This window comes from Neoarius graeffei, chromosome 10, assembly GCF_027579695.1.
Source record: "Neoarius graeffei isolate fNeoGra1 chromosome 10, fNeoGra1.pri, whole genome shotgun sequence".
NCBI lineage: Eukaryota > Metazoa > Chordata > Actinopteri > Siluriformes > Ariidae > Neoarius > Neoarius graeffei.
Window position 1 is genome coordinate 79,254,126 of NC_083578.1, and position 16,644 is coordinate 79,270,769.

Sequence of the window (16,644 nt, forward strand, 5' to 3'; positions counted from 1 at the left end):
CCTTTTTTTTGGGGCCTGTGAGTTTCTACAACAGTCACAGATCAACGTCTGCAAAAATGAAACGAAGCTTGAAATGTTTTGTTTGTTTGGGATTTTTTTTTTTTTTTGCAGGGGGCTTTACAAAGGAAATTTGAGACCAGTTCCAGATAAGAATCTGAGTTGAAGGGCTCTTGGAAAGAAAGGGATGATTTTATTACTATTATTATTTTTTTTTAATGTCTTGTCTGTTAAAACGATGTGCCAGCTGTGTTGTCACATGTTTGTTCTGAATTTAAAATGATTTCTATCATACAGAGGTCTCTCTCTTTTCTGCTTTTATATGACCATGTGCTCAGTTTCATTTTTGAAACGCGAGACGCAGGGCCTCTTGGATGTCACTTGATTGACTAAGTGTTAACAAATGTTTCTCTTAACGTTCTACAACCGGGCGGAAACGTATAGCATTTTGTGGCTGGGTCCCCCGTCCCCCTCATTCCCTTTTAAAATCTAATTTCCAGATCAAGGCTTTCATTTTGTAGATATTCATCTCCATTTGTGTGTCTCGATTCGGAGGAATTTTTCAGTAACATGATTTTGTCTGTATTTGTGTGCTTAATAAATCCATCATTCCGAGAGTAAAGGATGCTTTGGATGTCATTTTAAATCAGTCTCTGTCATACAGAGATCTGTTAATCCCTCTCAGATTGTCATATTTTTGTATTCTGGAAAAAAAAAAAAATGCAGTTCCCTTTAAACCTTAGTAAGAACAAACAGTGTTTTGTATTTTATGATATTAAGACATTTTACTGTTTGTGTCTCATGATAAGGTTGTCAGAATTTAGTTCGTGTCACGTTGTGGTTAGTAAGAACCATGTTTTTAAAGCTGTACCTAATAATAATAATAATAATAATAATGAGGCCGTTTGGTTAAAACCCTCACTCTGCGTGTCTCAGCTCTGAGATAGGAGCTTGTTCGTGTTTTGTCAGGACTGTACCATTTTTCCTTTCGCTTTTGTAAGACACGGAACTTTTCAACAAATCTCTCTGGCTTTTTATATTTCGCGTTTAATTTTCGACCTCCGTGTCTAAACTCTGACACCAGGACTCGTGTTGAGTGTATTTGGAGTTTGAAACTTGCATTGTTCAAAGAAACGGCTATTCGGACATTAGTGAATTTTTAAAATGAATCTCAGTTCTGTGTGCCATACGAGTGTCGTCGATATTTCTTTCTTTCACGTCGAGAAGCAGCAGCACTTTGAACGTTCATGTTTTAAATCAAACTCTCATCAGAGGCCTTTGTCTTTGCAATCCCACAGGAGTCGTGAATGTTTTGGCTCTTCTGGAACAGGATATTATTTGTCTAAATCTCTAGCAGTCGCTCTGGATGTGGTGGGTATCTGTCGTCTGTGTGAGGTGTTTCATGGAGCAGATCCGAGTGGTGTTAATGAAGGCTCCGAATGAATCCTGTGCAGTGGACTCAGTCCATCGCTTCTCTCCACTGGCTGCTGTGTTCTCTTCAGCTGCACTCGGCAGCCAATCATCGTGTGGCTTTTCCCCAGCCGGGGATTAGAGGGAACTGGCTGGTTGCAGTAAGCGCCGGCTCAAACAGGCTCAAACCAGTTCGTACCGGTTCTGGCTGCAGCCGGCTAGATAGGGGGAAGTGAATTGATGGCATGTCAAAAAGGCTATTAAGAGGGGGAGTGATGAATGGGAATGAGGGGGAAGGGGGAAAAGGCCATATCACACTTGTTATCTGATTTTAAAAACTGGATTAGAGTAAAATTCAATTAGTTTTATTTTATGGATAGATTAAAGTAATGCCTGTGCACTCGTTTGGAGCACGGTCAGAATGAAAAATTTAGTCTTGGCCCTTTGTTCAAGGCAAATTGTCGCAACGGAGTCTTAAGCCTTGTGATAATTTTAATCACAACACAGCAACAACGAAAAAAAACAAAACAGTACAGTAATGTAAAAGTAATATGTATCTTTGTGCTTAAGGCATGGTTCATTTCCATATCTAAATTTATTTAAAGCATTAATATGAATTTTTTCTTTCTTTTTTTTGGGGGGGGCTTGATATTATTCTCCTAGATTTGACTCCCGGTTTTGCATACGTCGGTGTGTGCAATGTGGTTTCATAATAAAGGATTTCTCAGTTAGGTTAAGCTAATATTCCAGCGTGAGAGGTTTTTGTTTTTTGTTTTTTCTTCTTCTCCCCCCCCTCCCCAAAGGCTTGTCCTTGACGTTCCGTTTTGGCTTATGTTTGGAGAGAGATTTTGGAAATCCTTGGTTAATATTAATATGTTTAGGTAGATATTCCTCCAGGGTTGAGATATAATTACGGCTGGGACGTTCTCACTTCCGGTATATTACCCACGCGCATGAGGATTTGAGAAACTTGCACAAACATTTGAACAAGCCTTTAAACACTTCTTATAAAAAAACATTCCATCTGGTTGAAATATGGCAAGCGTAGACCTCAGACTGAGTGACTGAAGTCACTGTTATGCGCTTATGTTCACGGAAAAAAGAACCAGTAAGTGGGTTTGTGAAGTCAAACCTGAGTTGTTGTTGTACATGTGATCCTGTGCTGCTTTGGGTCTCACCGTTTTCTTGTTTTGTTTTCTATCCCGATGCTAGTGAACGTCATGCGGTGTACGGTGTGCTACCAGGACTACAAGCAGATCGACATGGTGGAAAATTACTTTGTGAAGGACACGACAGAGGCCTCGAGCACTTCGACAGAAAAATCAACACAGGTGAGAGAATCTGCCACTCGGAAACGCGTAACTGGGTGTAGCGTATCTTGGGGATGTACACGATCCTTCAAAGTGTGATTATTGTTTGTTTGTATGGATGTAATACGCGCTGCAGGTGTGCACCAGCTGTGAAGACAACGCCAGCGCCATCGGGTTCTGTGTGGAGTGTGGCGAATGGCTATGCAAGACGTGCATCGAAGCACACCAGAGAGTGAAATTCACCAAGGATCATACGATACGTAAAAAAGAAGAGGTCTCTCAAGGTACGATTCTTATCTACTGGTGATTTGGTTCCGAAGTTACATTTCTCCTCCATACTGGGTCATGCTGACACTTTTTTTTTTTTTTTTCCCTTCAGTATTCACGATAATGGTATTAAATAAAAAATTCACACTGTATGAGGTATCTTTTGACCCTAAAAAAAGCATAGAAAATTTGGCTGTGATTTAAAGCTAGACTACCTTTCAGATATGTCAAGTTCAGGTCATGAAAAGAATTTTCCCCGGCACCCAATTATTTTTGTTTAGTGGACCGAAAGCGACTGAATTCGAATCACGACTTTCAATTGTATTTTTTTTTAAATAGAACAATTTAATGAATTTAGGGCCATGTGGCCTGAAATTCTCTGCTATTTTTTTTATTGCTTCACCATGACCCAATTCAAGATACTACGTCATGCATCACGTGATGGGCTTTCCCTGTTCGCGCAAGGCATTGTGGGATACAAATTTGAAACAGGAAAGGAAAATGGAGGACGCGAGTGCACGAATGAAACTTGAAAGACCGACTACAGTAACGGAAAGCGAGAAGAAAAGACGTAATGTTATATACGAAGGAAAGGAAACGCAGGACCAAACTAATAAATATCGGCGGTCAGCGAGCAGCTCGGTGCGATCAGCTGTTTGTTTAGCAACAGAATGATGTAACTGTCAGTGCACGGTCAAAGATAAACCTGCGCGCGCGCACACACGGACTTCCTCTGTCTACTTGACTGCATGAAGCGAGCAATTTCATGCACATTATTTGCTCAGGAATCCCCTCAAATTAAATAACTTCCCAAACGCAGAATGGCCTGTGAGTTGTGGTGCTTTTTTTTTTGAGGTACTGCAGAAATAAACATGTATCGCAATGACCAAATTTCAGAGGGAACTAAATTTCACAGATTTTATGAAATCGAAAGGCCGTCTAGCTTTAACGCTGAACGCAAACTCTGAAAGAAAAGTCAGCTCTGGAATTGGGTCAGGAAAAACTGAACTTTCATTTCTTAAAATTCAAGCCAAGATTTCTCTGAAGCGACATTTGCTGTAATTGGGCTGATTTATTTTTTTTTAATCTGGTTTTCAGTATATTTTGCCTTGTATTCCATGCTTCAGCAATATCACGCAGCTCAAAAGTTAAAGCAATCTTAACAAGTGTTGCCAGGCAAAACAAACCTCACCCGGTCGCACTTACGATGAATATGAAGAAAGATATCAGCAAAAAAAATAAAAAATAGGTACCCTATAGGTACATGTTGCTACTGCTTATAAATAAAATTTTCTAATCCCATATCCATACAGTAAATATAGCATATATTTACTCTGAGGTAGTAGCCACAAAAATGAACAATTTAAAAATCATAGAAGTAAAATATACCAAGTGTCCGTACGTATGTGTTATTTAGCAGCTGGGAGGTCCGTATCGTGAAATACCGTGGCCGAGGTCCTGAAAGTACTGAGCGAGGCCCTCTGGGCCGAGGTCAGTATTCAAGGCCGAGGTCACGGTATTTCACCATACGGACCGACCTTAAGCTGGTAAATAATATATTTATTTTTTTCTTTACCAAATTCTAACAGAAAACGAGAGCGCCCGAAAGGGAAAACCGAGCCGAAGCAAGCCGCCATTTTGAATCCTCATTCACGGCTGTAATGCAAATGGCTTCCTCCTCGGTATACAAGTGCACTTCCATGGCAGGAAAAAAACTACATTTTGCCACCTATGTAGTCCCCTATTTATACAAAATTGAGTCATTCAGGATTCAGCCATGTTTTTGCTCGGCGTTAGCAAGTTAGAGGTTTTTAGCTTTCTCCTGAAATGTTTTCTTTTATTTCTTCTTCCTCAGGGTAGTAAAACTCGCTTTCGCTGTGAAGACTGTCGTTATCGCTATCCGTGCTGTAAAATTAATGCTATTCTCCTGAGAAATGCTGGCAAAAATTTATAAGATTTTTGATAATCTTATAAATAAATCTTATTTAAAAAAAAGATAAATATTGACAAAAATGCTACTATGTTTGTTGTGAACGAGCGAGTTGCCAGAGGTCCGTAACTGGGGTCTGTATCATAGGATACGGATCCGCTCGCCAGCCAATCAGAGCGCAGGATTTGATGGAAACCGCACCGTGAAAAAAACAATTTATAGTATTTGACTCTTACCTCTTAGTTTTCTAAACTGAAACCTCCGAGCCGAGGCTGACATACACGCGCTGTTGCCATGACGCAAACTCTTATTTCCCGGAAATGGCCCGGCGCTAGAGCTCAGTGGAACGCACTTTCCCTCTGTAATAAGCATAAACGTGTCTGAAAGCGATTTCGTTAGTCTAGTCCATTTATTTCGAACGGTGAAACGGGTTGTATAGACTCACCGGCCATTTTAATCAGAACACGTGCATGTGCATGCACAGTGCGCGATCGTTACGCTCTTAGATTCTTACAGCACGATGATGTAGTGGCTAGCACCTCTATATGAGGCAGGAACCACAACAAAAACGATTTTGACATTTTTGGTGACCTTGACCGGATGACCCTCAAAATGTTGGAGGTTCTATTTAAGACCAATGCCCATCTAAAGTTTCATGAAGATTGATCCAGCCATTTTCCGGTAATATCTTTTAACAAAAAACAAAACAAAGAAACCCGACTGAAAACAATACCTCGCCCCGCTTATTCCGTAGCGGGTGTGGCGATAATTTCATAATTTTGGCGCCTCTGCTGAAAATTTGCCCTTAACTAGGCTAAAACAGCAAGAAAATAATGTGCTTTTAATGCAGTCTGTGGGGAAACAAGCAAGTCGTGGGACAGGGTGACTTCATCTAACGGAAATCTTTATCCGATCCTGATACAAGCTGTGGTGATGAAACTTCACTGTTTGTAGCCTTTCTGAGAAGTCTTTGGCTGACGGTTTAGCTATGCGCGCTGGTTTTCTCTTGCCGCACATAAAGATTATTACTGGAGTCTGACTAAAGCTGCTGTTTTTGCTTGATGAAGTGTATAAATGTGAGATTATTGCGTGCGGAGCGCTCTTTAGTTATATGACTTTTTTTTTTTTTTAATTTTAAAAATGTTGCTTTGCACTGTGGTGGTCTCGGTTTCTCTCTCTGTTCCTGCTTCTGGGAATTCTAGTTAAATTTACCTATAGTTCCTGCTAATATCCAGGATGCATCCTTGTGTAGTGCAGCCGGTGCTGGAATTCGAGGGTGAACAAAATTGCGCACGCACACATGACCGACAAATGCATGAACCAGATGGAGCGTGTTATGTTTTCATCTCATCTCATTATCTCTAGCCGCTTTATCCTTCTACAGGGTCGCAGGCAAGCTGGAGCCTATCCCAGCTGACTACGGGCGAAAGGCGGGGTACACCCTGGACAAGTCGCCAGGTCATCACAGGGCTGACACATAGACACAGACAACCATTCACACTCACATTCACACCTACGCTCAATTTAGAGTCACCAGTTAACCTAACCTGCATGTCTTTGGACTGTGGGGGAAACCGGAGCACCCGGAGGAAACCCACGCGGACACGGGGAGAACATGCAAACTCCACACAGAAAGGCCCTCGCTGGCCACGGGGCTCGAACCCGGACCTTCTTGCTGTGAGGCGACAGCGCTAACCACTACACCACCGTGCCGCCCGTGTTATGTTTTATTATTAAAAAAAAAATTAAAATCAGAAATCTTCTCTGGAAAAGTCAATAGGAGGAGGACACTCAGGCCAAGTTTACATTAGACCGTATCTGTCTCGTTTTCTTCGCGGATGCACTGACCGTTTACATTAAAACGCCTGGAAACGGGAATCCGCCAGGATCCACGTATTCAATCCAGTTCGTGTCTGGTCCGGTGCTGTGTAAACATTGAGAATACGCGGATACGCTGTGCTGAGCTCTAGCTGGCGTCGTCATTGGACAACGTCACTGTGACATCCACCTTCCTGATTCGCTGGCGTTGGTCGTGTGACGCGACTGCTGAAAAACGGTGCGGACTTCTGCCTTGTATCACCTTTCATTAAAGAGTATAAAAGTATGAAAATACTGCAAATACTGATGCAAATACTGCCCATTGTGTAGTTATGATTGTCTTTAGGCTTGCCATCCTTCCACTTGCAAGTGGTAAGTGATATGCACTGGGATCTCACACACAGCGGCTCAGTCCCAAATCACTGCTCGTGCGCTTCACTCGCGCGCTCTGTGAGCTGCGCAGGGCCGGAGTGCGCACCCTCCAGAGGGCACGCGCTGTTCAGGGCGGAGTGATTTGGAGCGCAGGATGCCTGCGGAGCCGAGCGTATCCGTGTATTGGTGTTGCTGTGTGCACGCGAATCCTGTATTGGTGTTGCTGTGTGCACACTAATCGTTTTAAAAACGTTAATCTGATGATCTGCTGATACGGTCTAATGTAAACCCCACCTCAGTTTGTTGAATGAGTGAAATGAAACTGAACGTTGTTATCAGCAACCGACTAAACTTGCTTGTCTGCAAGGTAACTGAATCCAGCACTGATAGCCCAGATAGGTCATCATTGTCAGTGTTTGTGTCCAAGTAAAAGAATGAATGCATTGTGTGCGTGTTAGATTTTATCAACATTGAAAGTGTTCAAGCTGGTTAAATGAGCTGTGGGTTGGGTGTGTGTTTTGTTTTTATTTATTTATTCATTTCCCTCGACTGGACAGTAAATATATGAACTAATAAGTAGTCGAGAAGCTGATAGATCTTAATCATTTGCTAGTTTTGGCCGTGTTCTACCAGGACGGGGATCGTAATGCAGTTGCTATGGCAACAGGCAGAGTTTCGAGTGAGTCGGCCGCACTGTTTTCATTACTGCAAACGCAACTCGAACAGATCTGGAGAGGAGCTGTTAAACCATATGGCCACTCAGGAGTGACTGAGAGGGGTAAACGGAGCGAGGGAAGGATTTTAGACGTGATGCGTGTGAACAAAGACCGCGTCACAGTCGAGATTAGACTGAGATTTGGGCACTGTTTGGATTTAGGTCATTAATGCTGCACGGCATTACATTCTTCCCAGCTCAGTACGACCGAGAGCACTAATTACCTAGCACAGTGCATAACTTATTAATACTAATAGTGGAAAAATATCCAATTTGCAGGATTTTTTGCACTTCATCTCTTCACGCACAGAAGCAACACGCGTATGATTTAGCATTGTTAATGAGGTGCACAGTTATGAAAACATCTTGCTTAATGAAAAGAGTTTTCTCACTTTTTAATCCCTGGGAAAGATCAGAAAACGTATGGCTACGGTGAGAAACGCAACTGTCACGCACCCTTTTCTTATCAGGAGGCACACAGACATGTTGATCTGTCCGATTTCATATCTTGCTTTCAATTAAATAAGCCCCGAAAGGTAATTAAATCCAAAATAAGCTGTTTACAGAAGGAAATGCTTCAGATGACTTCATCTAATGCTAATTACTGGGTCGGCCTGTTTTTCTGGTGTTCTTAGCAAACGGAAAGTAGCCTGCAGAGTCGATACGAGGCACAATGTACTCAGAATAATCCACTGTCGAGTCTGGAGGGCGCGCTGCAGTGGCTGTACTGTTTCAAAGAAATTAAAAGATTTGATAACTGGCTCAAATGCAAGCATCACACACACACCAAATAAAAAAAACAACAGCAGCTGATTTACTCCAATTGTGTCCGATATTTTCCACAACACTAGTGCCAAAAGTATGTGAACACCTGGCCACCACACCCATGCAAGCAAACAACTGTCTCAGATGTCTTTGTATGCTCTAGCAGTAAGAATTCCCCTTTACTGGCTCTAACAGACCCAAACCTGTCCAGCATGACAATGCCCCCGTGCATAAATCAAGCTCCATGAAGACCTGGTTTGCCAAGGTTTCGAGTGGGAGATCTTGACTGTCCTGCACAGGTCCCTGACCTCAACCCCACTGAATTGAGGTATTTCACCAAGTCACGTATTTCACCAAGTCACGTGACGCAGCCATTTTGGACGGCACGCTCAAGTCCTTCAGTGCAAGGCGGTATGAGATGGTGGAGACCTTTGCACATTTTAACAAGAAAGTAAGCTATGATTCGTGTTAAATTGGATCTGTCTTTTATCACAAACACTGTACCCAGCCTTGGTATGGAGCCCTGTTTATTTATTTCTGTGTCCCGTTTCTTTCTAGCCTCTGTTATTGCGTTTTATGTCTGATGTCTGCTACATGCAACCCTAGACAAATTAACACTGCCTTGTTTCACTGCTCAGATGGGTTAACAAACACTGACCCATTTACTTTTTGCTATATATTTTATCAAAATTGCGTTAACTGATATAAACTAACCTGAAATGAAATGATCACTGCGAAGTCTGGAGTACTTTATTGGCTCCCAATCCTGTCTCTTCACAGCTGCAATCCATTTGGCCCTCTTGTCTGGGTCAGTAGGAAACCGGTAGTGATGTGTCGGTCGCGAACGATCCAGTTCAAAGAGCCGGCTCTTTGAAGTGAACGACGGGAGCCGGCTCTTCGGTGGGAGCCGAGTTGGGGAGCCGAATTAGTTTTTTGTCCTTAGGTGCCTCAGAGAGAGAGGCTTTCACAAAAAAAGTTGCTGTCCGATTGCGTCTTTGTGTTGTCTATTACCATTCAAAGGAAAAAAAGTAGCATGGTGTACGCCTACTTTTTTTGGTTGGGGGGGTTGATGTCATTCACAGCTGCGAAAATACGAAAATTGGTGTAATGCTTAAAGCTGTGGAGCGCAGGGGAGAGGAGTCTGTGAGGCACCTGAGGAGGGGAGAATCAGCTGTGTATTTTATATTGGTAATATAACACAGTTTTGCATTATGTTTGTGAGAAAATAATTTATTAATTGGTAAGTAAGGTTTATTTCTATAGCTAGAACATTGTTACACTGCTATACTTTACAAAGCTTTACAATGGCTACAAAAACTAAAAAATAAAATGGAAAACATCCTATTGATAAAATATAAATAATAATGTAATTAATTAACTAGTTAATTGCAGCAATTAAATCAAAAATAAAATCTCAGGAGCCGTTTGGGAGCCGAAAGAGCCGGCTCCTTATAGTAAGAAGAGCCAAAAGAGCCGAAATTCCCATCACTAGAAACCGGTAAAAAGACGGTCCTGCACGCTGTCCCTGTCTGTTGTGGCAGCCCACAGCACAACAAGCAAACACCATGGTTATTTATAGAGTGCTTACTGACATATTAATCTATTCTAGGTGTCTGTAACACGTTTTTTTTTTTTCAAGCTGGTTCTCCCTCTCTGTCTGCAGCGTTAGTATGTAGCTTGACGTTCAAAATGGCGGACACCGGGGCGTCACGTGACCCTGTGACGTCAGGTGAAATACCTCAATAGCTTTGGGATGAATTGGAACGATGACTGCACCCCAGGACTCCTTATCTGACCTCAGCGTATGACCTCATTAACGGTCTTCGATGAATGGGCACAAATAACCACATCTCCGCTCCAAAATTAAGTGCAAAACCTTCCCAGAAGTGGAAAGCCAGACTAAATCTCTAATAGAATATTCAACAAGCAGATATAAGCGTGACTGGTCAGATGTCCGCATACTTTTGGCAATATAGTATGTTCCTATCTGTAATTATGGTCAAAATAAATAAAATAAAAGGATATCGTTCATACCATTTTTAGCATGATATTTTTTTTTTCATAGTGTTGAAATAAGGCACAACATAGAGGCTTTGCACCGTCGCGTGACTGTGCAAAAATCTCTCAAAAAAACGAGAGAGATTTCTAAATGTAAAAGGGAAACTAGCTCGCAAACATGCAAAGTGCAGCGAGGTGCTCATTCTTGGACAGACACGTGAACATGATTTTGAGAGACAAAGTGCAACGAGGTGCTCAAGCTCAGGTTCACTTCTCTGGCTAAGAATGAGCACCTCGTTGCACTTTGTATGTTTTGCGAGCTATTTTCCCTTTTGCGTTTAGAAATCTCTCTAGTTTTTTTCCCCCGATGATGAATTACTTTTGGTATATTAAAAAACTGATGTCTTTGTTTCATTCAAAACGATTTGCACATCCAAAAATGCAGCAAAACCTTCCCGTCTGAACGAAGCACTACGAGCTGCCTCTTGTCATGGCGACGTAGTTACTGTTGCTATGGGAGTCACGTGATGGTGCAAAGCCTCTATTGATGGGAATTCATCAACATTTTTGGAAAATGTGTGTCCCCCCATGATGGACTGTATTTAAATCTTATGACTGGACCTTGACTGAGTTTTGTGTTTTGGTGTTGCAGAGTCAGTAAGTACGTCAGGACAGAGGACAGTTTTCTGTCCGATCCACAAACAAGAGGCGCTCAAGCTCTTCTGTGAGACCTGCGACAAGCTGACCTGCAGAGACTGCCAGCTGCTGGAGCACAAAGAGCACAGGTCAGACATCCATGCACATCACCACTGTTAATATGACCTGCCCCTTTCCGCACATTCCCAGTCCCATTTTTAAACTTGCTTTATTTCTTAACGTGTTATTCAATTACTTTTTCGGTTTTAGTAACCTTATATCGTGACTCGTACTGGCAACTAATTGTAATTAAGTATCGTACTTATCGGCCTATTCGGTTTTTAGCCGTGTTGAATTTAGTTCGTTCGGTCCACAGCAGGCGTCGCTTATCCGCACGATCTTCACGAGACTTGTGCGAGACTTCGAAACGTCAAGCGTCAGCCAGGTGTCAGTGCCGCCATTTTGAAAACTGTTTTCCAAACGAAATATTGCACAAAAACGAGTTTAAATGGCGATTACTGCCGACTTTTTTCAAACTTTCCTGATTGCTATCAAAACAAACAAAACTTCCGGCTTGATCACATCAGCGTTCGAAAGACGGCACACGCGTCTTTTGACAACGTTGGCAGATGTCGGTCACTTTGATTTCCGCTGTACGTTTTACTTCCGTCCTACGATGTCTCGCACAGGTCTCAACGAATCTCGTTTACGGCCATTGCTTTGACATGTGGACTGATATATTCAGGGGTGATAGCGTTCCGGCGCCGCGCCGGATTTCCGGCGTACCGTGGCTGGGGGGGGGGAATCTAGTTCCCCCATTGTCCTGTGTCATTCTGAGATGCGCAGATAGACAGTAAAGGGAATTCCGAATTCCCTTTACTGTCTATCTGCGCATCTCAGAATGACACAGGACAATGGGCGAACTAGATATTTTTTTTTTTTTCCTCAGCCACGGTACGCCGGAAATACGGTACGCCGGAAATCCGGTGCGGCGCCGGAACGCTATCACCCCTGTATATTACGTAGCATATTTCAAACACTCGTAACTTGCTATAGCAGCGACAAAATAGCGATCAAAAATGCATTCCGATATTTAATAAAATGAGAGAAAAAGAATTTTGACGATTGAAAAAAAAAAAAAATTTGCCTTCAGGTCTCCTTTAAGGCTTTCCTGAGTTCAGGCATTTTTAAACCAGGCAGAGTACAAACCCAAGATTGAAAATCGCTTGTCGTGATGTTACTTTTAGCCGCCTTTGAGCTCGACGAGCTCCCTCCAAATGCAGACGTGCTCTCAGTCCTGTTCTATTCACTCACATGGTAATGTAATAACTAATCTTGGTAATGGAGAAATCCCTTTCTGGTTACCGTTGTACCTGTAGTTTCTGGCTATCTGTGGTCATTTAGATAAAGGGCACAGATTCTTAATTACTTAAACCAGATAGAGGTCAAGTCTTGTAGCAAATTACCATTCTACTACTTCTGCCGTTCATTCACATGAAAGATGGTAATGTGCTTTTTACTGATGTCTTATAATTAGGGGTTGTTTTACAATCAAGCTAAAAATCACATTTAACACTTATTACCTTCAATATCAAAAGGCTTGACTAAGGGTGTATTCAGACCAGGATAGTTCGATAGTTCACTTGCTTTGGTCCGAACCAAATGTTTTTTTTTTAATTTTTTTATTTTGGTGCGGTTCGCTTTCACACTGTACATTTTAGTAAGCGGACCAAAATCTGTCAACAAAGCCACGCGCCCTGAGGTCGTTCAGCTATTGGTCAGAGACGACACGCGCACAAAGCGCTGTTCTGGAGAGCGCGTGAACCCCTTCTCCTTCATTTTCTCATTGAATACAGCAAACACGTCGGCATTTTTGTGTGTTCTCTCCAAAAGCTCAGATATGTGGACATCTGCCCATATATCCACAAGGGTACGCGTTTCTTCCTCGGCCCACGTTTGCCCCCTACTCCATTTTTTGTACTCTGTAGTCTAGCCTACCACTGGTTTGAATGACTGAACGACTGTTGTAAGGTTCCCTTGACAACCGAAACAGTGTTTGCACTTTGCAGTGGAGTGTCAAGACTGTTTCCCATAATGCCTGACAAACGACGGAAGCTCCCGAGGTACAAAAAAGCAAAACTGTCGGATTAGGTCCGGTCTGCTTTCACACCTCCAAAAGGTCCGCACCAGGGTTCCTTTGGTCCGGACCGAGTCCGACCTTGCAGCTCGGTCTCGGTCCGCTTGTTTGGTCCGGACCAGAGTTCGGTGGTTTGTATTCAGACCAACCCAAAAGGTCCGGACCAAGGGAAATTTGGTTCGTTTGGTCGTTTGGTCCGGACCAAGCAATGTAGGTGTGAATACGCCCTAAATAAACTTGGTTGTTTGTGATAGCTCTATTTACCATGCAAAAAAAAATTTGGTGATAACGTTATTTTTGGTGAATGTATGGCAATATATGTCATATTTTAGCAAAATTACTCGTGTCATTTAGAAAAAGTGCTTTTTTGACCACAGGTAGCTCCAAAAGGGATGCACTTAAATCATTCTTTATACCATAAAACAAATATTTGGTTCCATATCATTGGAAACATAGTTAAGTTTTAATGTTGAATGCCAGTAAGCTTTCAGACTATTTTGATCAAATTAGTATGTAATTGTGTCAAAAAAAATGTCCTTTCCGAGACAGCTAATTTTTCAATATAAAATAACATCTAAAATGATTATTTTCATCCTAAAATGTGGTCAAGATATTGGGACATAAATATTAGAGACAACTAACACAAAGCTTACAGACTTGTATTTAAAAGCACTATGGAAGTAGTGGATTCTGAATTGTCCAAAAAAAAAAAGTCCTCTCCGAGAATCACTTCATTTGTTTCTCCCAGCCCTGCTTAAAGCTACACTTGTTATAATACAAACTATTAATTTCCAAAAGTGCAGATTTGATAGTTTTGTTTTTTGTTTTTTTTTAAACCAGTTTGAATCAATTTGAATTTTGGACCCCTGTGACACAAACTTTGTACCCTGATTGTAAAACAACCCCTAACATAAATGCTTGTACACTTCAGAAGTATCAGAAAGCTGTTAGGTCAAGGTTCTTTATTGTCATTTGCATGTTTTGCATGTAAATGAAATTTGTGCTTCAGGGCCAGCAGCATATATAGAAGAATTAAAAATTAGAATAGGGGAAAAAAATAAAAAGAAATAGTGCAAAGGTCATCTCATCTCATCATCTCTAGCCGCTTTATCCTGTTCTACAGGGTCGCAGGCAAGCTGGAGCCTATCCCAGCTGACTACGGGCGAAAGGCGGGGTACACCCTGGACAAGTCGCCAGGTCATCACAGGGCTGACACATAGACACAGACAACCATTCACACTCACATTCACACCTACGGTCAATTTAGAGTCACCAGTTAACCTAACCTGCATGTCTTTGGACTGTGGGGGAAACCGGAGCACCCGGAGGAAACCCACGCGGACACGGGGAGAACATGCAAACTCCACACAGAAAGGCCCTCGCCGGCCACGGGGCTCGAACCCGGACCTTCTTGCTGTGAGGCGACAGCGCTAACCACTACACCACCGTGCCGCCTAGTGCAAAGGTGATTTAAAAAAAAAAAAAAAGTGTTTAGGTGAACAGTAAAAACTTCAATATGTGCAAAAATGCAAAATGAGGGGAGTGTGTGTGTGGGGGGGCAAGCATCAGAGCTTACGCTTAGTGTTCATTCGTCTGCGCTGGAGCCTTGATGTTTTGGCCCTGATGCTGCAGAGTCTTTTTCCTGAGGGGAGGAGCCTGAATAGTCTGTGTGCTGGGTGGGTGGAGCCACCCATGATGCGGGCCGCTCTGCTCCTGCACCGGCTGTTGGAGATGTCTTCTATGGACGGCAGGCTGCAACAGGTGGTGATCTGTGCTGTGCGCACCACCCTGTGCAGAGCCTTCCTGTCCATAGCCAAGCAGTTTCTATACCAGGAGGTGATGGAGGAGGTCTGTGTGCTCTCCACCACACACCTGTAGAAGATTCCCAGGACCGCAGGGCTCAGTCTGGCCTGCCTTAGCCTCCTCAAAAAGTAGAGGCGTTGGCGGGCCTTCTTGACCATGCTGGCTGTGTTCATGGGCCACTTCAAGCCGCTAGAGATGTAGACCCCCAGGTACAGGTAGTTGTCGGCTTGCGACTTACGACCGATCGACTTTACGACCGTCTGGTTATGACTGGCAACTGTTTCCCAGCTGAGCGTACGACAGTTTCCGCCCCAGCTCCCGGCAGCGCCTCTCGCCGCGTGCAACAGTTTCCGCCCCAACTCCAGGCACATGCACAGTCTCTCTCGCGCTCCCTCGCACACTCCGTCATACAGTTTCCGCCCCAGCTCCTGGTTTATGAAACGAGCAAATCCTCCCGCCAGCCCGAGCGCTGCAACAGCTGATGACGACATAGACGACCCACAGCCAAGCACCAGTGATGCCAGCGGTCACTAAATTTTGTATTTTGCTATGTTTTACATTTGTATTTTGGTATGTTTCAAACTAAAATGTTTTCTATTTTTCACACCTGTATTTCGTATTTTTTGTTTTGTACATATTAAACGAATTGTACTGTACGCAGTGTAGCATGCAGTGTTTGACTTAAACCAAATAATGAGCCATGGTAATGAAATAAGAAAATGTTGATAAAATAAGACTTTAAGATGATTACAATATCATTACACATCACAATATACTTACGTTCATTTAACATAGGCCGACTTACGACCAGTTCGGTTTACGACCAGTCAGTCGTAACCAAACGCAGTCGTAAGTCGACGACTACCTGTACTTGATACTGTGGACCATCTCTACAGCTTCTCCTCCGATGTAGAGGGGGGAGGGGGCGTGTTCACCTCTCCTGAAGTCCACAACCATCTCCTTTGCTTTCCCCACATTGATGCAGAGATTGTTGTCCCTGCACCAGTCCACCAGGTCCTCCACCTCCTGTCTGTACGCTGACTCGTCGCCGTAGGATATCTGTCCCACCACCACCGTGCTATTGCTAATTAAAATATCTAATTGGCAATAGCATTTTTTTTCTTTCTTTGATATTTTGTTTGTTAAAATTGCCAGTCAACGGAGATATATTGTTAGAGATTTGTATTAAACACCCAAGATCCAGCAGTGGGTCTCGGCTCGCGTTCCTAACTATACTCCTTTTGCAGTACCTTCTCTATAGACCCTTTTCAGTCACGTGACCTTCGTAAACGCGACCGCCATTTTGGACATGTAGTGGACTTCGGCTCGAATCGGTTTGAATGCGAGGAAGGCGACAAACGAAAAACATAAAAGAAAAAGGAGCGAGATGCAGAAAACACCTTCACTATCCAGCGACGTAGGGCATTTACAGGGCGAGCAGAGGGAGAGGTATTTGCAAAAATTGAGGTTAGCAGGCTTAGAGGAC

General features: G+C 42.9%; 1 protein-coding gene across 2 annotated transcripts in view; it reads left to right on the forward strand.

The window, feature by feature from the left end:
• The window catches only part of trim33 (tripartite motif containing 33), a 90,882-nt gene that overhangs the window by 32,674 nt on the left and 41,564 nt on the right, over window positions 1–16,644 (forward strand). For both annotated transcript variants that reach the window (XM_060932369.1, XM_060932366.1), the window contains exons 2-4: window positions 2,620–2,738; window positions 2,854–3,001; window positions 11,235–11,367. In XM_060932369.1, coding sequence (XP_060788352.1) covers window positions 2,620–2,738; window positions 2,854–3,001; window positions 11,235–11,367 — 400 coding nt within the window. The remainder of the gene's footprint in view (window positions 1–2,619; window positions 2,739–2,853; window positions 3,002–11,234; window positions 11,368–16,644) is intronic.